Source organism: Phyllostomus discolor, chromosome 12 (genome assembly GCF_004126475.2).
Source record: "Phyllostomus discolor isolate MPI-MPIP mPhyDis1 chromosome 12, mPhyDis1.pri.v3, whole genome shotgun sequence".
NCBI lineage: Eukaryota > Metazoa > Chordata > Mammalia > Chiroptera > Phyllostomidae > Phyllostomus > Phyllostomus discolor.
Window position 1 is genome coordinate 43982598 of NC_040914.2, and position 27477 is coordinate 44010074.

The window sequence follows — 27477 nt, forward strand, 5'->3', positions numbered from 1 at the left end:
TGACTTTGAAAACCCTCAAATCATTTCCAGGTGTTTTCGATGAACAGTGAAACTTTAAACTTTATTTTCTATAAAAGAAGACTTTACTGCTTTAAGTAATCTTCTTGGAAATGAGTAGCTCCAATGAAATCAACCTGTTTTTGTTGTTCCTTGTTTTTATAATAAATATATATAATTTATTGAGGTGTGGTTAATGAATGTATAGCAAAAGGTGTAGATGTAGCTAAGCAGAAAAGATAGTGTGAAGAAAACCGTCAGTTTTTCTTAAATACCTGAGTTGATAGAAGTGAATTTTAAGTAATTTCCATCACAGAAAAAGCCCTTTTTTTGGTCACATTAGGACTGCAAATCAGGATGAAAAAGATTAAGGGGAATCAGAAAGTGAACTAATAGTTCTGCAGTGTATGTTTTGGAGAATGTGTTGAGAGTTCTGCTTGTGACTTAATAATGTACCTTTTCAGAAACGTTCTACAGACATTAAAGCTCGTTTACACACACATACCCCACTAGTAAGTCAGTGTCGATGCTTGTATTACTTAAGACATGAAGCCCTGGCTGGCGTGGCTCAGTGGACTGAGTGCCAGCCTGCAAACCAAAGGGTCACTGGTTCGATTCCCAGTCAGGGCACGTGCCTGGGTTGCAGGCCAAGTCAGGTCCCCCGTAGGGGGCGTGCAAGAGGCAATCACATGTTGATGTTTCTCTCCTTTTCTTTCTCCCTTCCCCCTCTCTAAAAATAAATCAATACTATCTTAAAAAAAAAAGACATGAAATGACATTACTGGAGACAGAAGTGAAGTCCCCCCATCGTCCTGCTGCCAGTCCTTTCCCGCACTGTGTGGGTGACGGAGCCGCCACGGAGGCGCAGGAACGTCCCGTGACTCTGAGGTCGAGCTTCTGCATCTTGAAAAGAAGAGAGCGCTGAAAAGAAGCCCGCGTGCGCCCTGGTGTGGCTCCCCGTCACCGCATCCCTCATGGAGCACACGAGGCCACTTCCCTCTTCTGGGGTGAACACAGAAGAATCAGTGGATGCACGGAGAGAGACATCATTTCCAAAGAAAAACACCCATATAACCAAAAAGTAATGGGACTGCTTGGAGGAGACCTCTTGTCAGACACTGGCCAAGGAGAGCAGGTGTGGTGATAAGTGCACCCACCCTCCCTAAATCTCGTGGAGGGAGCTGGAAGAAATGTGGTAATAACGAAAGTTTCCAGGATGGTCCAGGAACATTTACTCTGCAGCTCTGAGGTGCTGAGTTTTCAGCCAGTCCGAATATTGTCACCGGGTTCACAATAGGCCCAGTGTTCCCTGTTTGTGAACAGGGTCGGTTGGCAGCTGGTAGAATTTCTCAGGGAGGCACTGCAGCCAGCACGGAAACAAAGCCAAGCGCAGGATCCCCTGGAAACTGGAGGTCTGCCCAGAAGAACAATGTCAGGTTATCGTCCGAGCCCGCGAGCAGAGTGCCCGAGCGGTGCCTGTTACTAATGAGGGGCTCGCCTTTCGAGGGTGGCTCGAGCCGGTCACGCTCTTATCCCCGTGGTGCTGGTTTCCTGTCCCTGCAGCCGCAGCCCGCCAGGACCTTGGAGGGGCGAGGAGGGACGCGGAGCAGGCCGGAGCACCGGCTGAGGGGAGGGGCTCAAGCTTACAGTCTGTGGTCAGTGATTCCTCTGAATCCAGTTATTCTGCCTCTGGTGTTGTTAGGAAAGTCGCCATTGCACACGTGCACCAGGGGAGGTGTGACCGCTGCGTCACTCTGCAGAGACCTGCAGCCGAGACGCACAGGACTCTGAACAGTGGGCGATGCTCCCGGTGTGCACAGGACTCTGCAGAGGCACTGGGAAAGTGCACACCGGGGCTGTTAACACACATTTGCAGCAACTTCGGAGTGGTTTAGGGGCTTAAGTTAGCTTTTTAAAAGTCATTCCAGCCCTGGCTGGTGCGGCTCAGTGGATTGAGCACCAGTCTGTGAACCAAAGGATGGAGGTTCGATTCCTGGTCAGGGCACATCTGTCAGGCACATGCCTGGGCTGCCGGCCAGATTCCCCAGTAGGGGGCACACGAGAGGCAAACACACAGTGATGTTTCTGTCTCTCTTTTTCCCTCCCTTCCCTTCTCTAAAAATAGATAAAGTCTGTAAAAAATATTTTAATAAAAAGTTACTCTAACGTGGAAAAGACAAGACCCTGCGATCAGGTTGACCTGGGAGGCAGCGAGCTCACTTTCCCGATGGAAGAGGGGGTTACTGACCTCGGTGCGTCTTCTCCCTGAGAAGGGGCTGCCCTGCTGCTGCCAGTGACACTTGCCTCCGAGTCAGGGCCCAGTCACACACACTCCCAGTGGGACCGGCCGCACGGACAGAATAAGCCCAGACCCTGAAGTGGGATGGACAGGAGGCTGCCCAGTTCGTGCAGACAGACGACCTACAGCGCGCTCTCGGGCCTCCCGAGCTGTCCCCAGCTCGGAGACCTGCTGGGGGCCTTCCAGGTCCCCCGTGTCGTTGGGGGGCGCCCTGGCACATTTGGAAGTGAAGGGAAGCCAGGTGGATCGATTGTAAGGAAGGAGATGAAAAGGTCGAGTCACTCGGTTTGACAGAGGGGGTGTTGGACCAGGAGCGGCGGAACAGTCCGCAGCCGAGACAACGCGCGGTCGTAGGAGCAGAGGGTTGTCGGGTTTCTCGTCTGAGGACTCGGGGCCGAAATCAGCCCGAGGAGTGGCGTGCATCGTCATTCCTGCGTTCTGCTAAACACACTGAAGGAGACCTGCGTCTCCCCAGGCTGCGCTGACGCGGGGGAAGGGCTTCGGTGCAGGACGGGAGGCCCGTCTTTAGGTCAGTCCCCCGGCGCTGGCCTCTCGGAGGCAAGGCTGGTGCGGGTTCGAGCGCAGGGCCTCCCACACGTGGCGCCCCCGCCGAAGACACGCGGTTCTCAGGACTCGTGCACGCTCGTTTTTCTGTGTGCGCCTCCCCCCCCCCCCCCGTTTGTAGAGCTAGGACTTCAGGTCGCCTGTTCCCAAAAATAAAAAAGTGAAAGCCACATCTCTGCCTCGCACAGGAGGCCAAGAGAAAAACCCCGATGGGTTGAGAAGTGACGTGAATGCGTTTTGTTTGTGAGAACAGTACTCACTAAACAGCGAGAGGAGTGTTATCGGGAGCAAGAAGGGGGCGGTGAACTTTTCTCTCCATGCCACTGTCTCGCTTAATTCATCACAATACCTGTCTTCTGAAATGAAAAGAGGATAAAAGCAAAATTAACAACAAAAATTCAGCTCATAAATACCTAAAGAAAATTAAGAAAAAGAGAAAAATCGCTGGCAGCTGAGATTCTGAATGTCGCCAGCACGGGGCAGAGGCTGGGCTGAAACGGCCAGCGCTCGCCCGGTCTCCTCGTGTGACTGGCCGCTCCGCCCCTCTCGGCGGGGCATCCTGGGCACAGGCCCTGGGGTCTGCAGGGGTTAGTCTTCCCCACGGGCTGTGCCCCCTGCTGTGTCTGACCAGCTCTGCAGGAGCTCGTCCTCCCTCCTCTCCGCGCCCCTCTCCCTGTCGTGGCGTCTTCCCTCCTCCTGCAGCGGAGGAGAGGCTCGTGAGGGACAGTGCAGCGGTTCCGGAAGGGCACATAAATACCGCGATTACTTATCTGCCTTGGAAACGTACGTCTCACCGGGGACACGCCGGGGAAGCATGCGCAGGGGAAGAAGCCGAGACCTGGGGGTCAGGGACACCGGGCCTCCTCCAAATGGCTGGGGCCGTGACCTGGGACCGGGCGTCCCCGCTGCGCCCCTCAGATCCCCCGTCTGTGAAGTGGACGGGCTCTGGGGACTTGCCGCCTGGAGACTGTTGCAGAGGTGACTGTCCGGACGAGGCATCACCAGCCCGATGTGCCGTTGGACCTGGATGCCTGCTCCCCGTCCCCCCGAAGGCTTTCCCCACTTCCTGAGTGTGTGGGGAAGTGTCCCCCCTCTGCCGGGCCAAACCCCACGAGCTGGGCTCTCAGTGCAGAGGAGTGACTCACGCAGCAGAAGAGATCTGCGTCAGTCTGGACTGGATCGCCCTTCGGGGCTCAGACACGGTGCCGAGCCGGACAGTTGGCGGAACGGGCCCTTGAAGGTGATGGAGGTGCCTCCTGCGAGGAAGCTGCCCTGGAGGAACAGGCGACCAGGCGTGGCCGAGAAGGCCAGTCTCTAAGCGTTGGCTTCCAGAGGGAGGAATGGTGGGATTCCCTGGTTTGCCCTCCGGCCCGGCCCAGTTGCCCGCCTGACCCAGACCTCGGGGGGAGTAAGACCTGTGACCTCCGAAAGGCACTGGGTCGCACTCAGTGTCCACGACCCTCTGACAGCGCGGCACACAGAAGCAGCAGCATCTCTCCACTGAGAGACCCCCGCGGGGTCCCGCACTGGGGAGTGGGAGTGGGCGGGGGCGGGCAGCCAGGAGGAGGCTGGCGGGGCCTGTCTGAATGAGGAAGTGGTTTGCTCAAGGACGAGGACGGACACATTCAGAAGAGCCCGTGTGGGGGCGCTGCCACGGAAGACACCTTCGTCGGTTACCTACTGGGTGGTCTGGAGGGGGAGGGACAAGGAGACAAGCCGCGTGCCCTTCCGCTGCCCGATTTTTAAAGGCCCCGAAATGGTTCATCTTTATTAGCTGCAGGAAACGGCATCTCTGAAAGACTCAGAAGCACTTCACATCGCCATGTAATTTGTGTCCGATAACATTTTTAAGCACATCTTTATTGGTGCATAATAGGCACATAAAAAAGGATGCAAATCTCGCGCCAGAGCTTGACAGGAGTTTCGTGAACCGAACACGCTCCCGTGTTGTGAGCAGCGGCGGAATATGCCGGCATGCCGGGAGCCAGCCAGGCAGGCGTCGAGGCGGTGCCGCCAGCCCCCTGCGCCCCGCCAGGCGGACTCGCACTTCGTAGAGTCACTTTACCTGTTCCTAAGCGCTGTGTGTGAGCTGGACCCTGGAGAGCAGACCCTGCAGGTCGGGCCTCTCCCCCTCGGCCCCTCAGCGTCCCGGCCGGCCGTGGGGCTCCCGGGCCCCTGCACACGGCTGTGACGAGTCCGCTCTCTGTGCCGCGTTGTGTGCCGCCGCCGCGTGTCCGCTCTCCTCTCGGCGAACAGTCAGATCCTGTCCCGTGTTCGGCTGCTGTAGCTGTTGTTGCTTTGAGCACGCTCGTCTCTTGCTGAGTATTTGTGCGCGTTTCTGGCCGTGTCATCCAGTAGGTTCACGCTCCGGCTTGGTGAATGTTACAGTTCGTGCTTCCAGGAGCCTCTCAGGGTTCTGTGTCTCCGTCTTGGCTGCAGCACCCTTTGTTCTTACTTGATGGAGTGGTGTGTGTGTGTGTGTGTGTGTGTGTGTGTACGTGTGTGGGGGAGTGTTTTGTGTTGGTTTCCTTGATGCTTGGTGAAGTTCAGCGCCTTTTCATTTATTAGTTCGCCATAGTTTATTTTTTTTTACTTATTTATGAAATCCCTGTCTTTTCCCACTTTTTAAATATTCTCTGTCTCTTTTGTATTGTTTTGTAGGCACTTTCTGTATGTTCTTCACAGAAGTCCCTGGTTTGATATTTTACAGTTTGTCCTACTCTCTGAGTTAACCTTCCTGCTGATTATTTTAAAATAATCATTCGTAGGGTCAACGCTAACACTATTACCGTTTTAATTTTTAGTTATATTTTTTATACATAATCACACTTGCAGAGACTTTTATATTCTGCTTCATCTGTGCTGAAGTAGTCTTCAAAATGTAATTTATTGTGGCTGTGTGGTATTTCATTTAGTTAGTTACACGGTCTTCTATCACTGGGCGTTTAGGATGTTCTTATTAATAGAAATCGCTACAGTGTAGAAATTCATTCATCTGTCGTTTCACAAGAGGATAGCGAGGGAGGATGGATGAGTCACTCCGGGGCCCCGTCTTTAGGTGGTGTCCCCGTTAATACAGCCGCCTAACACCAGCTCCTTTGTCCTCGGTGAAGAGTTTGATCGCCTGACAACACCAGTAGTGACCAACTGAGCTTTCATAATATTAAAAATTAAGATCCATCACTTCTGCCTGGCTGGCGTAGCTCAGTGGATTGAGTACGGGCTGCGAACCAAAGTGTTGCAGGTTCGATTCCCAGTCAGGGCACATGCCTGGGTTTCAGGCCACAGTCCCCAGCAAGCGCACATTGATGTCTCTCTCTCTCTCTTTCTCCCTCCTTCCCCTCTCTAAAAATAAATAAATTTTTAAAAAAAGACCCATCACATCTGTAACATCAAACCCCACTGATACTTAAAATGATGTCAACACAAGAAATTCAGCCGGTGGCTGTTCAAGTCCCACTTCCGAGGCCTGTGGAACGGCCGGTCCGAGAGAGGACAGAGCCGCCTGGAAAGCTGCTGCACACCTGTGAGGAGTACTGGCTTGAATTAAAGTGACCTGTGTTTGCTTAGAATTTAGTTAACGTTCTAATACTGTTCCTTTTCCCCTCAGGAGTGACATTGCTTCCGTTGGCTCTGACAGCACGTGAGCTGTCTCCGGGCCCCGGTAGCCGCCGCATCAGGATGCAGATGCATTGGCAGGGTCTCTAGGATCTCAGGCTACGGGGCTCAGGGGTTGGAATATATTAGCAGCAGGAATGTGACTGGGTTTGTAAACTGCTTCAGCAGCACTCACAGTATGACAAAAGGCCAGGAAAATGGGGTGTGGGGTCTTGGGGTCCTTCCTCCCCATCTCCCCTGCGGTGCTCCGCACAGCTCTGTAAACGCACCTCGTCAGCAGAGCACCTGCTGACGTAGCCCTGGGAAGCCCAGGAGTTCTTCTCGAGTCCTGACACTTCGGACCACAGGGTTCTGTGGCTCCCCCCAGGTTCCGTAACTCCCCACGTGACTTGGAGGGAAACGTTAACCAGCAGAGAAGTGTTCCTCCCGAATGGCAAGGACACGACGGGGTGGAGTCGGCGACGCAGGGCAGCCTCGTGCTGGCCAGGCCGGGCCGGGCCTGCGGGTGGATCTGGAGATCCGGGTCTTTCCGTGGAGCCGAGGCCGTCAGACTGCCCACTCTCAGGACCTTGGTTAACCTGCAGAGACATTCCGGCCGCCTATCAGATGGGAACCCGAGACTCCCTGTGCGGACCTGGGCCCAGGGAGTCCAGGGCCAGCGGGTCGGAGGTGAGAGCACCGTTTCAGTTCTTAGGGCCTGAACTGATGAGGGCAGATGCCGTGCATCTGCAGCGTGATCCCAGGGTCATTGTCGAGGAATCCAGCAGTGCAGGATTCAAGGCACAGAGGTCGCAGAAAGGCGTCTTTGGGCTTCTGGCTTCAAAGGGTTGTTTTAGAATCATAAGAATAGCGTGTAATACAGTAAGCATCCACCTAGCAGTGGAACCGAAAGGTAGCCAGCTGCCCACCTGATTTCAAGAACATCGGTATAGCACCTTAGCTGGGTTAAAGGGTGAACAGAAGGGACATGGTGTGTGCAGTGAAACCAGGTCCGTTGCCGTATGGGAGTGTTCAGTTCAGCTGGACTGGACAGCCTGCTCAGGCCAGGCGCTTGCAGCCGCCGTGGACGTGGCAGCTGCCCGTGCGGCGAGATGTGGGCGTGGCGCTGGCGGTGAGGCGGTGCCCGGCTCATTTCCAGGACAGCGTCCCTGCACGCTTGGTGTGTACTGAACTGCAGGAATACTTTGTTACTGGGATGGGTGTGGATGTAGGGTCAGATCATCGTACACAAGTCTGTCCAGCCGAAGGACGCTTCAGAGCCGAGCGTCTTCGGGGAGGTGTTTGCGTGGGCCGCGTCCACACGCTGCAGGGCACCGGCCCCGCCCTTCCTGCCGAACGCCAGCAGTGGGCCCCGGCCAGCAGTGCCCTGCCAGTCCCCAGGTCGCCCGGGGCCACGGCACGAGAGTTGTGCCACGCCTTGGTGACCACCGTCCGCCCACCGCTGTGCCTGGGCTCAGTACTGTTCTGAGACACGCCGCTGGGGCTCTTCACAGGGCGCTGCACCGTCTGGGCACGCGTGGCTGAGCGCACGTGGCCGTGACAGCTTCCATCCCCCTCTCCACGCGCAGGACCTGCACACGCCTGGCGCACACCTGCACACGCCTGGCGCACACCTGCACGTACCGTGGTTTCTCCAGACTTGCCGCCTGTGTCATTGGTGTAAAACATCATCTCACTGTTGACCTCCTCTTTAATTACATTAGGATTCCTTTTTGTTGTTTTGATTGCGTAGGGCTTCCTTTTCGTGTCTTTCCTTGAAACTGCTTCTGTCCTCTGCTTAAGTTCCTCCTGGGTTGCCTGCCTTTTTCACTGATTTCTACTAGTTCTTATGTGTTATTGTGCTTATACGCTTAGGTCTTTGTGTCCTGCACACATGGAAGGCATCTTCTACTGTGTAACTTCTGACTTTGTTTGTGGCACTTTTGTCCTAGTGATTAGGGTGCGGTCGGATTTGCTGATCTGCGGTCTTACGGTGTCATCTCAGGCCGTGAGCCTCCAGGTTCCGTGTTTCGAGTTTAGGTCTCTGATCCACGTGGGATTTATTTTTCTAGATGGCGTATGGTACAGATGAAATTGTACCATTTTTTCCCACTTTATTTGCTAATTGTTTCAGTGCCGTGTACTGAACAGCCCCTCCGTTCTGCCACCGGGGCCCCTTCCTGATTTCCGTCGTCCGGCCCGCACGTCTCCGGGCCCTCGCTCGTTCCCAGTGCTCTGCGACCGCACGGACCCCCGCGCACCAGCTCGCCGCCTGGGCGTGTGCTGTCTGCGTCGCGTGGCTCTCCCAGAAGGGCCTCCTCATGGGCCCTCGCTGAGTCCTCTCGCCGGTGCCGCTCAGCCTGGTGTTCCTCGGTCTTCCCTCCTCGGCCGTCCCGTCAGCCCCTCCGTGTCCTGGGGGCCCCGGGTCGTTACATCCAGAGGCGACCCTGCGCCCTGTTTCTATCTGGAAATAGTTCCAGTTTAAAGGTAGAAGAAATCCGGTTATAATTTCCTCATTGTGTAAAGCCATATCTCTTTTCTTCTATAAAATCCTAAATTTTCAGCATTGCTTCAAACTATACGAGGCATTCTGTCCTTCTTAAGGCACTAGACTCTTTATGTTTCACACTTAATTTACATCACTTGGATTGGAACGCACATCTTGAAGGGGCATCACGTAAAACAACGCGTTACTGTAAGAACTGTAAATTCAAGTCAGTGGATATGGCATTCGTGGTGGGATCTGATTGCAAGTACGAACTCGTGCCTCGGAGCAGTTACCGCGGCCTTCTCTACGGTTCCCTGGTCAGCAGCGCACACAGAGCGAATGCGCGGCTCAGCCCACGCACCGAAAAACTTCTCCAAGTTGGTGGAGTAGTCAGACAGCCACCGCCACTGCCCCCTCCTTTTGGTGAGTGCTCACTGTGGACCCGGCGCTCGGGCCGCCCACAGGAACCCTGTGAGAGCGCCACCTGTCCTACCTGTGTGCTGTCACGTGGCTAGCCCAGCGGGCGTGGAAGAGGCCTGTTTCGTGTTCATGTGCCCGCCTGCCTGCCTGTCTCCGCGACAGGAGTCACAGCGTGCACGGGTGCACGGGTTCCCTGAGCCCTCTCAGTGCAGTCCCAGGCAGAACCCGTGTTCCCGTGGAGGACGCAGAAGGAGGTTGTGAAACAAGGGCCAGAGGACATGGGCCTCCTCAGCACGTGAGGACCGACGGACCCAGCGCAGAAGGGGGCTTCCGCACCCCAGGTTTTAGATCCCCAGCGCCCTGGAAGCCTGTACCGAAATACACACGTGTGTGTGTGTGTGTGTGTGTGTGTGTGTATCACAGTGAGCAGGCTGATGGTTCCTGGGTGCAGTGATGTTCAGGTTGGCTTGGAATAAAACTTGGGTCGTTAGAAGACCATATTCTAGCTAGAGGATTCACACATTTTCCCCAGGAAGGTTTTTTTTTTTTTTTAATCTCCATAATGGTTTTATATCTGCAGTGAAAGTGTGCTTTACGGATCCACACTTTCCTCGAGGCAGCGGTGCTGTTCTGTCCAGACGGGGAGCAGGCCCTCCCGGGGAGCGTGTCAGACTCCAGGCGTGATTTCCCCGTCTCTGCCTGCCAGCGTGACCCCGTCCTGGGCCGATGCAGCCCGTGCTGCATACAGGCCGGGTTGGGAATAAAAAACGTTGTCAGCGGGAGGCCACCCGTCCGTCTCTCGGGCCCCACACGACATTTTTGGTTTCCTGTGGTAAAAGATGCGCCTTGAAGGGAGACATTCGAGAGAGAGAGAGCCCGGAGAACGTTCTGGCCTGACCGTGTTAGCAACACGCCGGGTTTGGGTCAGGAAGCAGAGGGGTGTATGTGACACGCAGCCTGGCCAGGGCCCGCGCGTGCCCACGGGAGGGGGGCGTTCCCCGCTGTGTGAGCTGCGGCCCACACGCCCGCGTGTCTGGCTGTGCTCGTGGGGAGAGGAACCGGGACCAGAGAGGACGTGGGTCGGGCATCTCCAGCCGGACACAAATCGCTGCTCTCCCAGAAGGTCTGACACGGTTCCCCGGGGGAACGTGTTCCTCCTCCGGCCCCTTCCCGGCTGAGAGATGCTTCAGCAAATGTGTTTTGTGGGAAGGAAGCATCCCCCCCTAATTGTTATAACTGTTACGAAAGCAGCTGCAGGGGAAGTAAACAGACGAGTGCATGGGCACTCCTGTAGTGTGTGGTCGTGCGGGCCAGCAGACACAGCAGGGTGAAAACACTCACAGCGTCGGGATGGAGTGGCCCGGAGCACACTGCTCTTTCCTCAGAATCGCGCCCGACCACAGCGTCTGGAAGACAGAAGGCTTGGTTTAAACTGCTTTGTATCAGTTTCAGGTTGCACACCTAGTAATTATCTAATAGTTTGTAGAGAAATTCTCAAAGTGATTTTAAATCATTATCTTGTGATTCACCAGAAAAAAAAAATTGTAGTGGTCTCTTGCCTAGGTTTGAACAGTGTCTTTTAAGGTAAGTAAAAATGGTGACATGTGGCTTTTTACTGTCTTTGGAGCATCACTTTTCCCCTGAATTTCTTCCTCTTGACTTGGAGTGCTGTGGTATTGACTTCTTTTCTTCGATCGTTTTTAGGGGATTATAATCATGTTCACAGGTCAAAGCATCTATGCAAATAGCAAGAACAGATCCAGTGATCTGAACAGCAGTGTGATCCAGGTTCAAGGAGACGGTGCTGGGCATATGCTGACCCCCCGCAGCCCGCGCCCCTGGTGACAGGGAGGAGAGGCCAGCTCTGTCTTTCACTGAAACAGCTGCCACGTGTGCAGGAAGGGGGTGCACGCCCGCCAGGGGTCAGAAGCAGGACGGATGGGGTCGGAGAGGGAGTATTGACGGCGGGGTTTCCCTAACCCCTGGCTTCATACGTGGGAGACGCTACATCGGATAAACTGGGTGGAAACTCAGGCAGACCCGGTCCGTGGCCGCGCACAGGCCTCTCCGAGTGCCGGCCCAGGGGGCACGGCAGTCAACTGGGGGACTAGAGGTGAGACTCCCGTGTGAAGAGGCTCCCCGCACACGAAAGGTCTAGAAACCCTGTCGTGAGCTGAACAGGTGGAGGGGTTAACGGGGCTGAGTGCGAGGCACAGAAAGGCTAGAGGGGCCTGATGGAGGCCTCCAGCGTCCAGAAGGCGGTTCGTCGAGGCACAAGCAGCGTGTTCCCTGTGGGCTCCGGGGAGCTGAGCTGGGCGTGGGTACAGGTCGGGGGCGGGGAGCAGGTTCCAGCGCGACGGAGGGTTTTCCTGCCGTCGGAGCTGCCCTGCAGGTGGTGAGGCCGTGAGTTCTGGGTGCAGGCGGTGGGGGGCCTTAGAGGGGCGCCAGCCACACTGTGCGCCCACTCAGACTGAGAGGGACCTGGTCTGCAGCGCCTCCCAGACGCGCGTGTCGGCAGCCTCTGCCCTGCGTCTCCTCCCAGCTGGAGGTTCCGCTGGGGGGCATCCCCCCCCCCCTTCCTTCACGTCCACTCGTCACCCGAAGGTGGCGCAGTCACTGCCTGTCCTGAGTTGCTTCTGAGCCCAGCTGCAGAGGCAGATGCCGATTGAGTGTCCGTGTCCTTCTGTCCTGTGTCCCCCGTTCCTAACGCAGGCAGGCAGTCATCCTCCCCTTCGAGCCTCCCTCAGCTTCCCCTGACCCCAGGGCGCAGGAAGGGCCTTTGCCTGTGCTTCTTAGTTTGCTCGGGAGTGTGTCTGCTCTCACCCTGGATGTGAGGCTCAGGGTGCCCCTTCCTCTGTCTTCCGGGGCGTTCTCTCTGCTCCCAGCTCCTCAAAGACAGGTGCACCCTTTAACTGGATGAAGATGAATTTCTAATGAAATAATGTCTTTTGCAGACCTACTTGCATAGGGCTAAAGGCAACTAAGAGGCTTAAAATTTGGTGTCGGTGTGGAGCAGGTGACCCTACGCCACTAGAAGAATATCAGTCAGCCCCTCCCCACTCCGGGGCCCTGGCTGATGGCTGCATAGGACCTGATGTGTTTCAAAAACTAGGAGTTAGGGTTAGAAATAATTAGTGTTTTCAGATGCATGTATCTGGACAGGATCATATCTGTGGTCTGAATTGGTGTGTGTTGGCCCAGTTTGTCGGAACCAGATTTGTACGTTGGAAAAACAAAAACCAGCAGAATTTCTGTGTGTTTAGCAGCAGATAGGTAGCATCCAGGGGTCCCGAATCTCCACTCAGCTCTGCCTCGTTCCTTGCAACGTTTTCGTAGTGTTTTTCCTGTCACGTGTGTGCGGGGTTGACGCTCTCATTTTTCCGCGGTAAGTTTAGAAGTTACCGTCTCTCACTGACCTGTGGACCTCCCCCTTCCCCCCGCAGGGATAGGGGGCCTCCAGGACGTCGTGCTCAAGTCCGCCACCCTGTGCAGCTCGCCCGCCTGCCCGCCCTTCGTCCCGCTCACCTTCGAGGCCACCCCGATCGTGAGGGTTGCTGTGGAGCCGAAACACCCAAGTAAGACGACCTCGTTTTTAAAAGCACCTGGTATCCCTGACACTTGCTAAACGTGTGCATTCGAGCCCGGCTTCCTCATTGTCGGCTTCGGCCGTGCTCTTTGAGTCCTCCTTCGGACAGGCAGGGGGCGTGGCCCGCCCAGCCGGGAGCCCCCGCGGCCCCGGCCCTGTGGGGGGCTTCCCCCCTCTGTGTAGGGAGCCCGGCCTCTTCGGATGCCCCTGCTCGCTGAGGGGACTGTGCCCCGCCCAGGGGCAGGGGCCAGGCCGTCCCAGCTCCCCAGCCCCGGACTGGAGCCCTGTTCTAACAACCCAGTTTGTGTGTGGTGTGAGCTTTGTCTCCACATTCCATGTCTTTTCTGAAAAAGTTTCTTCTTTGCCTGTTGATACACTGTCCCCCTTATCATGAAGGGGAGGTTTAAGTGTTTACCTTTTTTTTGGGCAGGGGGGTCTTTTAAGAATCTGTCATCGTCTGGCAGTGGTGGCAGCCATTGTCCTTACTGATCTTTTCCTTGTGCTCGTTCTTCATGTGATCAGTGATCTTTTTGCAGGAACCCTTTAGACCTCACTTCACGTTCCGTGAAGGCTGAGTCACTGATAGGTAGCATCCGTAGATCTACTCGGGGAGGCGGAGGAAAAGTCCGGTCTGCAGCAGAGGGGCCAGGAGGGCGCCCAACACCCCACAGAGCATGGCCACCAGCCAGCTGCCCGTGGCCGTGATGCACGTTCCCCCGCTCCCCTGTGCCTGCCTCCTCGTCTGGGAAAGGACAGCGGGACCCCTCTGCCTGGTAGTTCGAGTTCACGCAGGACGCACTGTTAGCGAGTGTGAGGCGTCAGTTATCGTTAGAAAAGCCTTATTCTAAAAATAAGCGGTGGAACACGTGTGGAAGATCAACCCTCGTGTCGAGTATTCAGAACCACTGGTTGCTGAGAGCCCCTGGGCGGTCTCCAGCGCCCTGAAAACCAGCACCTGGAGGTTGCTGCGTCCCTTTAAGTGCAGGCAGGAGACAAGCTGTGTAGAGATGCCGCCAAAGCCCCGGCCTCCGCTACAATCCGTAACCAGGGGCAGCGTCCTGCCGGCCTTGAGTGAGCAGTAGGGCCGTGTCTGTGCGAAGGGGTGACAAAGCAGCCGCACCCAGAGAGCGGGTCGGAGCCCCCTGCACACCCCCGTTCCCGGGACTGCGGGCAGAGGCGGCGGTGCCGCAGGAGCGCAGGGGGAGCAGGTGCAGCAGGCGCTGGCGCTCACTGCTCACTGCGCTGGGGCGCTGGGCAGTGTGTCACCACCAGCCCACGAGTCCCCCCCCCCACTTCTGTCAGCGGTTTCACAAGTAGTCGTTTCAAACAGGGGCTCCGGTGCCGTTTCTTGAATGGATCACCATGTGATATGCTTGTTTTGCTCATTTGTTGGCTTTGTAGGTACTGCTGGGGAAGAGTTGTTGTACAGTGGCCGGCACACAGCATGGGCAGTTGCAGGGAGTTTTAGGTGGATTCACAGGCGTAGTGGCGGTGGGGGGCTTCTGCCTGCGGCAGCCTGCGGTGAGCCACGGCAGTCTCGGCGAGGAGCGTGCGAGGGTCTCGCGTCAGCTCCCTGGGCACATACAAGTGCCGGGAGGTGCTTTTCTTCTCGGCTCGGCATCATCTAGAAGGAAAACACACCGTTATCTTAGGAGTTTATTTTCTCGTTCTTTCCCCTTCCGTGGCGAGGACATGGCCTTTAGCTCGCGTTCATCCTCATGTGGCATTTAACCCGTGTTCCACCTGGTTGGTGCAGGTGAGATGCCTCAGCTCGTCAGAGGGATGAAGCTGCTGAACCAGGCGGACCCCTGTGTGCAGGTTCTGATCCAGGAGACGGGCGAGCACGTGCTGGTGACGGCAGGGGAGGTGCACCTGCAGCGGTGCCTGGACGACCTGACGGAGAGGTGCGTTCTTGGTGGGGGGGGGGGGTGGCCCCGGAGCCAGTGGGTGGACGCCTAGAGCCCCCCAAACCGTTGCACCCACACCGTGCTTTGTTTGGGGGAGGAAATGAAATGCCCTGAAACGTGAACTGTTACTGGTATTAGATCATAGATTTAATTTTTAATAACGGGCAAGTACATTCACTTTTATACTTGAGTACTCCTGCATTTTAGCTTGGGTCAAAGTGTTTTTATGCGTGTGTGTTTCACTTGAAGTACCTGCACCCAGCACAGCAGGACGACGAGACAGACCCTGTCTTGTGAACGGGGCTGTGAGAGGGGCCGACTTCCTTCCCCCGGGAACCCTGGGTGTTCCTCTGTCGTGAGAGTTTGTAAGCGCCGTAAAACAGGAGTCCCGGGTCCCTTTGTGTAGCATTTCCCAAGGCGCAAGGCACTGTGGCAGTTCGGGCCGTGTGGGCGAGGAGGGGCCGCGAGGGCAGGCCCACGGGGAGAGTCCTGCAGGCTGGACGTGCCCTCGTGCTTCTGTGTCTGTGTTTGGGCTTGTTGTTTTATCGCATGGTTTTCATCACGGGTGCTCCTCAGTCTCGGGGAAGAAAAACTGCACTTTATAGTCAGACAAGTTAGGTTTCTAGAAATATGCCCTTAACATTGCATTATAATGTTTTACAAAGGGATTCATTATGGAAACCACTCCATGTAAACTTTTTTTTTAGGAACTATCTATCTCTAAACACCAAAAAATAATTTAGATTGAGTGACGATAAAGCAACTTTTCAAAAAGGTATATACTGCTTTAATAAGACACTTTTACAAATTCTGGAGTGTTTAACTGCATTTCCTAAAAATCCCAGTATCTGGAAGTGGTGACACGCCCCCCTATAAAAGCAGCTTCCTTAGCACCGGGTCTGGTCCGAAGGAGGAATAAGCTCAAGGTCAAGGTTAGTGTTCTCGTCAGAGCTCACAGAGTGGCCTGGAGCCCAGGCAGGGAGGAGTCTCCCTCGTCCACTCCCCCGGGCGGTCATCAGGGGAGTCAGCTGGGCCAAGTGTGGGACCAGGTGTGGGAGAGGACAGTGCAGGACGACACGGGAAGTGGCTGGCGCAGTCGGAGCCGACTGCATGTCTTTGGAGGCAGTGACGAGTGCGGTGGCGCCGGGGCACCGCAGGCGGGACTGCCAGGCACGCGCCACCCCGCCCCCTCCGAGGCGTAGCTTTGGTTCACTCGGCTGGTGGTCACTCCAGCAGCCTCCTCGGGACCCTCAGGACCTTGAAGGGCTGGCGACTCAGCCTTCTAGACCTTGCCACAGGAGGAAAGGAGGGCGGCGTCACGCACGTGCGCACTTTTCCAGCCTCAGCGGCTGCGTAGTCGGCTGTCTCATCCCACACACGCGGACACGTGTTTTCTCAGTCATGATGATTTTAAAATTACTTTCCTATTCCTAAGATTTCATGATGAGTTTAAAAATATTTTCCTATTCCTAAGATTTCTAAGTGCTTTTCTAAATCAAGATAGATATTCAAGTTTTATCGAATGCCAATTTGGCGTTTTTAAACATGGTTATATATACGTTATTTGACATTTCTAATGTGATCTGCCGTTGTCACAGATCGTATAAAAACAAATCAGTTTTATAACCCTTGATTTATTTTTTTTTAATATGCTGTTCAGTTTCATTTTTCAGTCTAGCTTAGCGGGTAGGAACCTGAGTTCCGAGGCCACACCTGGATTTGAACCCTGGCTTTTCTCCTCGCTAGGTGTTGGACTTTGGAGGGGTTCCTTGCTCACACCCGGGTTTCTCCTTTACAAAACAAGGACAGAGCAGTAGCTGGGGAAATAATGTAGTTAGCACAGTGTCTCACACACAGTGAGTGGTTGGTAAATGAATAAGTAAAACACGTGTATCCATTTTTTTCATTGTTATTTCACCCTGGATTTTATATCTGAATTCCTAGGTAAGTTTGAATGTAAAGTTTTGTCTGTGCATGCCGTCTTTTTCAGAAAGGTTTGAGCATCAAAGTAAATTTAAATTAATCCATTAGATGAAACTCCGTATTGTGCAATGCACTACGGATGGCACGTGAAATAAGCTCATCCCGGAAAGTGAACAGACTCACTAGAGAAACCAAAACCTTTCTTGGAAAATTTTTTTCCCCACAACATTTTTGTTTTCTTTAACATATTATTCAGGTTCTATATTCTAAAATAAATTTTGATGGCATTATTTTTAGGAAATTATTTATTAAGTTTTCAACATGAAATCTGATAAAGTATATACCTGCCCTCCACCCCAAAAATGTAAAAAGCAGAAATAAATCTAGAGTCAAGTGAAAGCGTTTCAGAAAGTTTTAGTATTTTTTCCTTTACTGAATAGTATTTCCCACAGAAAAGTACTGTTTCAAGATCCCAAAATTTCACGTAGTACATATGTGTGCACACACAAATACATGTGCAGGCCATTTATACATATGTTTACCCACATTACCGAGAGCACACACAGGCCAGACGGCAGCGCTGGCGTGTCCTGGGACCCACACGGACAGGACGCCAGAGGAAAGGCCGAGTGGTTTCATCGTCGCAGCCGTCACTCCACGCCTGTGCTGAGAACCCGCCCTCCGTGAGCTCGCGGCTCATGTGCAGGAACACCAGCCTGAAGCTCGAGTCCATAGTGTGTGAAGGGGGCTCTCTGAGCCTGGCGCCCACCCGTGCTGTTCAGGGCAGTGGCCACTAGGCACACGCGGCTGTTTAAGAAAATAAATTCAGTTCCTCGGTCACACTTAGCCACATTTCAGGTGCTACGTAGCTCCGTGTGGCTGTTTAAATTTAATTAGAATTAAATAAAAATAGAAATGCATTTCCCTGGTTGTACCACTAGCACATTTCAAGTGCTCCACAACCACAGTGCGCACACCGACGCAGAGCCTGCAGAAGCTTCTCTAGACGGATGCCCGGTGGCGCCTGCCCTGCCGTGAGTCTCGCTGTCAGAGCCGCTCGCTGGCTGTGTGTGGTCAGGTGTGACAGGGTGTCCCGGGCTTCTGTGACTGTCCGTTCAGTGTGAGAATTAGTGAGCCTTTTCTCTCCAGACCTTTAGGGTGGTAAATAGCATTTTAAAGACTTCATGTCTCAAATCTTATTTAAAACATTCATTTTCCATTCAGAACATTCTTACCTAGTCTGAGAAGGAACGAAGCAGCGAGGTTCCGCTGCATGCGGGGGACCCCCCGAAGGTGTGTCCCCATTAGTCTTTCCAGTCTGAAAGGCGAGCGATGTGTCTTCCATTGTAAAACAATTTGCATGTTTCTGTGATTTTTGCATCATCTCCATTGTGTGGTATTTCTGTGTGGGCGTTTTTATGCTGTTTTAGTAGTCACCTTCTGTTACGTTTCTCTTGGATTTGTCTGTAGGTTTGCGAAGATTCAAATCAGTGTGTCTGAACCCATCATCCCGTTCAGAGAAACGATCACCAAACCCCCCAAAGTGGACATGGTCAATGAAGAAATCGGCAGACAGCAGAAAGTGGCCGTCATACACCAAACGAAAGAGGATCAAAGCAAAATCCCCGAGGGGATCCAGGTGGACTCCGACGGGCTTATCACCATGACTACCCCTAACAAGTTAGCCACCCTCAGTGTCCGGGCCCTGCCCCTCCCGGAGGAGGTCACCCGGGTGCTGGAAGAGAACAGCGACTTGATTCGCTCCATGGAGCAGCTGGCCTCGTCCTCGAACGAGGGCGAGAGCGCTCAGGTGATGCACCAGAAGACCCGAGAGAAGATCGGGGAGTTCAAAGGGAAACTAGAGCAACACCTGACAGGGAGGAAATGGAGGAACACCGTTGACCAAATCTGGTCCTTTGGCCCAAGAAAATGTGGGCCCAACATACTGGTAAATAGAAGTGAAGATTTTCAGAGCTCTGTGTGGACCGGCCCGGCCGGCAAAGCGGCCGGAGAAGCCAGCAGGTACCGCGACGTGGCCAACAGCATCGTGAGCGGCTTCCAGCTGGCCACGCTCTCCGGCCCCATGTGCGAGGAGCCGCTCATGGGCGTCTGCTTCATTCTGGAAAAGTGGGACCTCAGTAAATTGGAGGAACAGGGAGCAAGTGATAAACAGGGTCAGGGTCTGGAGGAAGAGGGGCAGGAGGAAGGCGCGGCCCGTTCCGGGGGAGAGGAGAGCCTGGCGCTGCGGGACGGCCCCTCGGGGCCCGGGGAGAAGAGGACGCCCCAGAAAGCAGAGTCGTCCCTGCCCGACTGCTACGGGCCCTTGTCGGGGCAGCTGATTGCCACCATGAAGGAGGCCTGTCGCTATGCCCTGCAGGTGAAGCCGCAGCGCCTGGTGGCGGCCATGTACACGTGCGACATCATGGCGACCAGTGACGTTCTGGGTAAGGTGGGGGCGGGGGGGGGTGGTGGAGACAGTGAGACAGCCCTGAGCGGCAGGGGCGCTCCGGGATCAGAGCTCAGTCTCGCGTGCTGTTACTGTTTGTTACGGAAGCTCCATTGTCTTCTGGTTTGCTAAGGCGCTGGGATCTGTGAGAGCCACGGGCCTTAAGTGTTGAACTCTCACGCGGTGGGGGCCTTGATTACTAACGGTCTTTTGCAACAAGTAGACTCTTCCCTGTAATGGAAGGTCTGGTGAAGGAGGTTTAAGCCGCCCATGTAGGTTACCATCTAAACCCATGCAGCCTCTGTTTCTCAGGTAAATAACCGTGTCCGTCTGGGTAACCAGAGTCCTTCTAGAAACGATCAGAGAGGGAGGCGCGTTCTCGTCGTCGTCCCAGCACAAAGGGGCTTCTGGACGCCTGTGGGGCTCTGTTCAGTGCTGACCACCCTGTCAGTCTCCTGGTTTCTCCCCTGTGGGGGAGGCCCCTGTAGGACCGCAGGAGACATGGAGCCCTGGCGCCGAGTCGCTGTTTAGACTTTCTGAAGGGTAATGCTTTACTGAGACTGCCTTCACCTGTGCAGAGGAGGGTGGGTGGTTCATGGGAGGCCGCAAGCGCGAGAGCACAAGTACAGGGCCTGCAGCCCGGCACCCGCGGCGGCTGTCTTGCCCTCCGGGGCCCGCAGGGCTGTCCTGGTGGTGAGGGGGTACCCGGCAGGGGGAGCGAGCGCCGGGCGGGAGAGCGGCCCACTCGCAGTGCCCTCCAGCGCCCGGGGCCTCCGGGTCGGTGTGCAGCTGTTCTCTCCAGTGCGGTTTCTTTGCGGGTTTGTTCTTAGAAGCAGAAATCTAAACTGGTAGATTCCTTTTTCTTAAAGAAGCGTGGGCTCGCCTTCAGAGTTTGTTATCCTGGAAACTGTCCTGTGTTGTCTGTTTTTCTTCATGCGTCTGAGATGACGCTCCCCGAAGTCGGGGCCCACGCACGCCCCCGAGCGGCCCCTCGCCCCCTTGAACTCCCAGGGTGACCGGAGCTCGTGTTTCCGCTCCACGTTGCCGTCTCTCCCGTATTACCGGTTTAGAGGGACATGCCATTTGCTTTGGGAAAACACAGTTTTTGAGTCGACACATGAAACCGAGATCAGCTGCTCGCTCTCATCCGGTGGGAGTGGCCAGCAGACCATTGAGTTCCTGCTGCCGAGTCAGCCCTCGGTGTCTGTCTCCTCATTTCTATTGAGAAGTCGTCACCGGGACGCTGTGTGCGACCAGGCGGCCCTCAATGGGGACCCTGGGGTACCACTGGTCACCCTGTCCTTTCATCTCCACCCTGGCCTCCTTCCCCCGGCCGTCACACTCAGTCCCGGCACTTTCCAGGGGGAGGTGCCTGTCCTAACCCTCAGGACTACCTGCCCTCCTCTCTCTGGGACAAACGACATCTTCGCCCTGCCCTGCCCGGGACAAACCCACTGTGTGAGGCCTCCTTGACCCCTTGAAGTGGCCGTGTGTGTGCGTGGACTGGTCAGTAAATAGCCTCTGTGCCACGGTCTCTGGGCAGCCCCCTGACTGCGCTTCTCCGGGACCAGCTGACTGCGACCCTCACTGCCCTTCTGGAGAAGCTGTGTTCGGATGGGATCGGCTTTTTTTTTTTTTGGAGTCGGTCTGAAGCTCTCTTGCTGACCTGGAGAATCTCCTGCACTCGTTTCCTCATTGCTTTGGAGGAATTCTGGTAGTGATACCCAACCTCTGGGATCCAGGAGCTATCAGAGTAGTCAGGGCTTCTCTTCGTGTGTCCCCCTTTTTCTTCCCAAATCCCCTCCTTCGGCTGGAAAAGGAGGGAGGGCCCCTGGGTGGGGCCCCTGTGTGTCCGAGGCCTCTTGCTTCCCGCCTGGGTTTTCGGAGGTCTTCCGAGAAGACCCGGGACTTCGCCGACGGTTGCTTTAATTCTCCAACAGTTGGCACAAGACAAAGACAAGTTTAGGTCTTTTTTTTTTTTTTATCTAGCAAAATGAGTTTCCTTGGTCTCTTTAAAACTTAGCATATTCTACACAGATCATCAAAACAAGAAATCCTTCGATAAATGCATAGGATTGCTTATGGTCAAAATGGGAGATTTTGTAGAAAAATAATCATCTCAAAATAATTTTATTTGGGGAAGTAATCCCAAGAAAGTGTAAAAAGTGACCTTCTTCTCCTGTGAGATCCGCTTTCCTGAAGAGCTGGGCGCATCACCATCTTCTCCCAGGAAGGCCGCCGTCCCTGGGCTGGGGTGCGCCCCAGCCTGGTTTGCGCCTTGTCCTGTGACTGGCAGTGAGTCCTCTCCCTCCTTATTCCTCCCAACCTGGTACGTTCTCTCATCCCTGCTTTCCGTCGGCTTCGCCAACACCTTCACAGCATAAAGAGTAACTATTTTTGTTAGGCCGTGTTAGAAATTGTAGTAACAGTTATGATTATTGTAGTTTTTCCACCTGTTTACGGGGATAAATCCTTACACTGTTAGACCAGGTATGTATGCCTTAACGCATTACAGCCATTCTCAACAAGTATCTCTGTTCACTTTCTAAAATCCACTCTTGCTCTACAGTTGGGGTTCTTTCTGCATTTTACCGGCATTTCACAGTTCACTGAAGCAAAAACATCATTGAGCCGTGCATGCCGCACTGCGTGACGTGTGATTCCCGCTTCGAGACACGAGGGAAGGCGGCAGAGTTTCATTATGTAAAACAACCAGAAAGGAAAATGATCTTCAGTTTATTGAATAAATAATGGTTTTCCAGGGAAATTGAAATTAGCTAAATTAAAAATAAGATAGATTTTTTTGAAGGTGAGGGCAACAGAGCCGGTCAGAGGTCAGAGGTCAGAGGGGAGACGCCCCCTCCCGAGCGGGAGGCGCTTGGTGTTCAGAGACAACACGGTGTCAGCCAGGAGAGCTCCCGGGGTCTGGTGCTGCGGCGGCTGGAGCTGTCACCGGCAGCGATTCCTGACCATCCCAGAGACCGTCAGCTTTCAGGGGATGAAACTCTGACGCTTGTGCCACTTAGATATTGTCAGACTGTTCGTTCTTTTTCTTTTTTTTTAATATCAAGCCTTGTATACGTGTGGCTTTAATATTTAGTGTAAAAGTGCCACTGCGCCGGCCGGCTTTACTAGTGTCTCCTGATGTTACCGTGTCTTACTGTTCACAAAGCCCAGTCACGTGGACCTCGTTGGGTTTCGTCCCCAGCGACAGCCCCTGGGGAAGGAGTGTCACAGGTCCTTGGAGAGTCCCGTTTCTCATGCCGTGTTGGGGGATCGGCTTTGGATAATGCGTTTAGGGAGGATTTCACCCTCTGTTGTCTTTTGTTTCTAGTTTTCCCGCAGTCGTTGTGCTTTAGGCTTTAGGTGTGCCCTCGGGGTATTTCCGTGCCCTCGGGAGCCACGGTCGTCGGGAGCAGGGTCTCTGCGCACCCGTGGATGGTTGCGGGGACCGTGGGCAGGCGCGGCTCTGCGTGGGGCTCAGCAGGCTCAGGGGTCTCTGCGTTGCAGGCCGGGTGTACGCCGTGCTGTCGAAGCGCGAGGGCCGCGTGCTGCAGGAGGAGATGAAGGAGGGCACGGACATGTTCATCATCAAGGCCGTGCTGCCCGTGGCCGAGAGCTTCGGCTTCGCCGATGAGATCCGGAAGCGGACGAGCGGCCTGGCCAGCCCGCAGCTGGTGTTCAGCCACTGGGAGGTAAGGCCCCGGGGCCCCGTCCCTCCCTTCTCATCTGCGGGCGTGCTTCCTGCTGCGGCCCCCGGAGCAGCAGACGGGACCCCTGTGCCGAGGGGCCTCCCGACGGCCCCGCCCCGGCCCAGGGACGGGAGACAGCAGATGGCCTTCTTCCGCCCAGACCGAGGGCGCCTCGGGTTACACGTGGCTCACGATACACACACGCCCCTGTCGTCCGTGTTTAGTGTAAAGTCTAAGACACAGTATTTCATCCTTTTTTTCCTCCAAAGGTACAGTGTAGATTTTGAAAAGAAAGTCACAGACATTTCCGAAAGCAAAAACGTAAGGAACTTTTTCTCCGAGGGAAGGTACTTCTAGCCGTTGGAGGGGAACCTTATACACAATCAAAAAGGGAAACCTCCCAGGTCCACAGTGCTGGGGAGAGGGGAGAGGGCGGCGAACTCGTCGTTTTTAACCCCGGGGGCAGTCATAGCAAGGGACGGGGTGTCCGTCCAGCCTTCCCGCATGGGCCGGGAGGGGCGGTGGCCGCTGGCCGCCGCGGAGGAGGAGGCTCGAGAGCGGCCGCTGGAGGGACGCAGCCGGGCACGCGCAGAAGCGGCGATGTTGCCGGGCACAGCCTGGGGTCCGGAGTCCAGTCGTTCAACCGCGGGGATGGACCTGGGAGGTTCGGGGGAGCTGCATTCACCGTGACGCTGTTCCCGGGCCGTCCCAGTAACGTCACGCTCCTCCCGTGGCCCCGGGTGTCCCACGGTCGGCGCCAGGAGGACCGGCGCTGGCGTCCCAGAGTTCTGGGTTCCAGTGCTGGTGCTGTCTTACTCTGACAAACCGGGGGACCTCCCCGAGTGCGTCCCGCCCCTGAGGCGGAGCTCCGCGGTGGGTGGGGAACCGGACCCCTCCCTAGCGCTCGGGGGTCTCCTTGCCGGCACCCCGGCGTTTCAGTTGCTCTCGGCACTGTGGCCTTGCGCTTGGCCTCCCACGAGAGACCCGGGGTTTCTTCCTGAAACTCCGTGTGAGCGAAGCTCGAGGTGCAGGCTCGGGGCTGGGCTGTTTCCACCTCGGTCACTTTCTTGACGTTTCCGGCTCAGTTTCGGCTTCTCACTAAAAATCAGTCTCTTAATAATAGCTCTGGAGAAGAGCGTAGTCGAGGAAAGTCTGCTGCGGTTCGTGCCACCCTCTGTCGTCCCCTTGGCCCCTGTCACGGCCCCGTCCCCAGAAGCACTGTCTCTGGAAGTCTGCAGAACCACATTATAGTTAAATGTCACTGGTCTGGTGTTTTTTGGCTGTTTTGCCCCCCCCCACACACACAGTTAGGTTTAGAAACGACACAGCCGTCGAGATCTAGCTTCTCACTCCAAGGCACTCTTCTCCATTCGTGCTCTCCCGTACCGTGTAATTTACAATCAAGTGCTTTTGAGAGCGACTGTCTCAGAAAAATAGAGGAAATAGAATTACAGGCATTTTCCATGAGGAAGCCTCGGAAGTCAGCAATCTCGTAATTTCTCCTTCTGTGTTTCACCCTTCTGTGAAGAGGGTGGTGGCGTGGGGGGGGGGGCTAATAACAGGCACAGAGAGGAAAACACCGTCGCCCAGCGCTGCCCCACACGCGTGTCAGTCCGACTCGCAGGTCTCTGTGACAGCGAGCGCACCGCGGGAGGGGGCTGGGCTTCACCTGGGGTGGGGCCGCGGTCACGGCAGTGCCTGAGGCGCTTACGCTCGACCTGGCGTTTCCCGCCTGCTGGCGGCTGAAATCAGGGTGAAAGTGCCTCTGCGCCTTCTCTCCTCCCCTCTCCTCTCCTCTCCTCTTCTCTCCTCTTCTCTCTTCTCTTCTCTCCTCTCTTCTCTCCTCTCCTCTCCTCTTCTCTCTTCTCTCTTCTCTCTTCCCTCTCTTCTCCTCTCCTCTCCTCTCCTCTTCTCTCCTCTCTTCTCTCTTCTCTCCTCTCCTCTCCTCTTCTCTTCTCTCTTCTCTTTTCTCTTCTCTTCTCTCTTTTCTTTCTCTTCTCTTCTCTTCTCTTTTTCTTTTCTTACTCTTCTCTTCTTTTCTCTTCCCTTCCTCTTCCCTTCCCTTTTCCCGGGCAGCAGCTAACACTTGGGTGCCTTCTTTCGGGTGGATCAGAACCTGGCATCAGAGCCAGGCAGTGGGGTTCCGAAGAGGCGTTCCCACTGTCGGTGGGTGAGTTCTGGGTGGGCCAGTTTAAAGAAGGAAGCACCTTTTCCTCCAGACCGTTAGCAGACTCTGCTCCAAGGGCCTTTCTGTGTGACCTTCGGGGTCACCTCGTGGGTACATCGCTAAGGCAATTCCGACTGAGCGTGATGGGGTTGCTTTGTCTCCCTGTCCCGGGCGTGTGTTTGGCACGTCGAGGCCAGGGGCTTCGGGATGCCCACACAGATGCAGGAGTGGGGAGGGGAGGACAGAGCATGTGGGGGGCCGGCAGAGCGCCATGGGAGAGGTGGACCCCGGCCAGACTCAGAGACCCCCCACCCCCACCCCCGGGCAGCTGGAGCTGATGCAGAATTTCTCCTGAAACCCTGGGGCAGAAAACTGAGCAGACGCCAGCAGCATGTGCCAGCGGCCCAGACACACTGGATCCTGCCTGCAACCCCGGGGTCCTGTATTTTTGAAGCAGGGACTCTGGTCTTAAACTGGGTAGCCTGCGTCTGGCGTCTCTCAGCCAGCACCTCGTTCACTTCTCGTTATAAAACTTGTCACTTTTCTAACAGGGCTAGAAATTTACTCACCGCTGCCACTCAGACACACTAAGAAAATGCAGCTGCTGCTTTGTATTCTGTGCTGAGTCTGTCGGCCAGCTGGTCGGGGGGGGGGGGGGGGGGGTGCCAGTGACCAGCCTAACCCTGGTCTCCTGGAGGACGGGCCGTCTTTGTGGGCGGCTGCCCAGGTCACTGTCCCACTGTCCCACTCCCCTTCCTCCCCCTCTCCCTCCCCCTCTCGGAGGAGAGGGCTTCGTGCCTGCCCGGTGGGGAGGGGGGACCTATTTGGCTGAAAGGTGGGCGGGCCTTTTATGTTGCTCAGAATTGACAGGTTCCTTTCTTCCTTGGAGGCATGTGACGTCTCTGCAGGGAAGGAGTCACGCGTGTCGCGGGTTCTGCGGGTCTGCCTCCGTCAGCCCCTTCCTCCCGCTCCCTTCGCGTTCACTGTCATCCCCCACGCGCGGCCGGCCACCCACGCCTCACTCCTCCCCGTCAGTCAGCACACACGGTGAGACCCGGCGCCGGGAGCGGGGGGGCGTCCCCCTAACCCAGCCCGCTCTGTTGCCTTCTTCCGCAAGGTCATCCCCAGCGACCCCTTCTGGGTGCCCACCACGGAGGAGGAGTACCTGCACTTCGGCGAGAAGGCGGACTCGGAGAACCAGGCGCGGAAGTACATGAACGCCGTGCGCAAGCGCAAGGGCCTCTGCGTGGAGGAGAAGATCGTGGAGCACGCGGAGAAGCAGAGAACGCTCAGCAAAAATAAGTAGCTGCCCCGGTGGGTCCTCGGCCTCTAATAAACCAAGGAGGAGCCCCAGGGCTCGGCCCGGGAAACTCGCGTCTGCCGCACCGTCTCTGTGCCCTCGCTGTCGGTGATACCGACCGTGCAGGCTCTCGAGAGGGAGGGGACGCCGGAGAACACGTTCCTGAGTGGGTGTCAGTCGACTCTGGTACCAGGGAGACACTGTGGTCACTGTGGACACTGACGTCCCCCCCCATGCGCGGGCCGCCACAGTGGGACGTGTGCGGGGCCGGGCCGCCCGTCCGCGTGGGGGTGTGACGGGCGGCGTCCCCTGCACCGAGCAGCCGCGTCTCTGCCTGTCGTCCGGGCCCCTCCCCCGCACGTGGGGCACACAGGGTGCCGCGTCCCGGCACTCGGTGTCGTCCGGAGGGACCACACGCCCCGGAGACCGGTGATCTCCAGTCCGTTCAACCCGGTCACTCTGTCGCCGGCCCACCCCGTGGTTTCCGTGTCTGGAGAACAGTGGGAGGCCAGCGGCTAGCCCTCAGCCCTCTGTGTTCCCATTCCCTCGCAAGCTGCGCCACTCGTGTCTCGGCGTTAGCGGTGGTTACGGCTCTGCACCGTCTCCTTTGAAGGGGCGGGGCCCCTCCCTCGCAGACACGGTGAAGGGGCGTCAGCTAACGTGACCAGGCTGCTGCCTTTGTTGTCGGTCTTTTCCCGAGACCTCGGTGGCCCCTTCCAGGAGAGCCCCACGTAAGGAACAAATGCACTTCGGTCAGAAATAGATTTTGTCATTTTTGGTGTTGCGCTAATAAATTTTATAGCCGCTCGTAAAAAGGATTTTTTCAAAACGCATGAAATTATCAGAATAGACCTTGTTTTTGGAGTGTTTTTAGTGGGTTTTCTCAGTGAACCAGGTGATTCTTAATACTGGCTGTAGGCACCTTCCCTTCAATCCTTGGAGGCCTGGTGTCACTGGTGAGGTGCTGACCTGGGCTTTGGGGACAGTGTGGCGGGGTGGCTCACTGTCTGTCTGAGCTTACGGGTCCCGACGTCTGGGCTAGCTTAGGGAAGTTCTGCCACGTGCCGGTGTGTCCGAACACTTGGGTCACG

The 27477-nt window shown here is 55.7% G+C and overlaps 1 protein-coding gene across 1 annotated transcript in view; it reads left to right on the top strand.

Annotated features, from left to right (window-relative positions):
• The window catches only part of EFL1 (elongation factor like GTPase 1), a 53159-nt gene extending 26693 nt beyond the window's left edge, over positions 1-26466 (top strand). Inside the window, exons 16-20 of the mRNA XM_036013177.1 lie at positions 12809-12940; positions 14708-14855; positions 18252-19225; positions 22738-22922; positions 26204-26466. Of these exons, the coding sequence (XP_035869070.1) occupies positions 12809-12940; positions 14708-14855; positions 18252-19225; positions 22738-22922; positions 26204-26392 (1628 nt within the window). The 3' untranslated portion in view covers positions 26393-26466. The remainder of the gene's footprint in view (positions 1-12808; positions 12941-14707; positions 14856-18251; positions 19226-22737; positions 22923-26203) is intronic.
• Positions 26467-27477: the final 1011 nt, after the last annotated feature.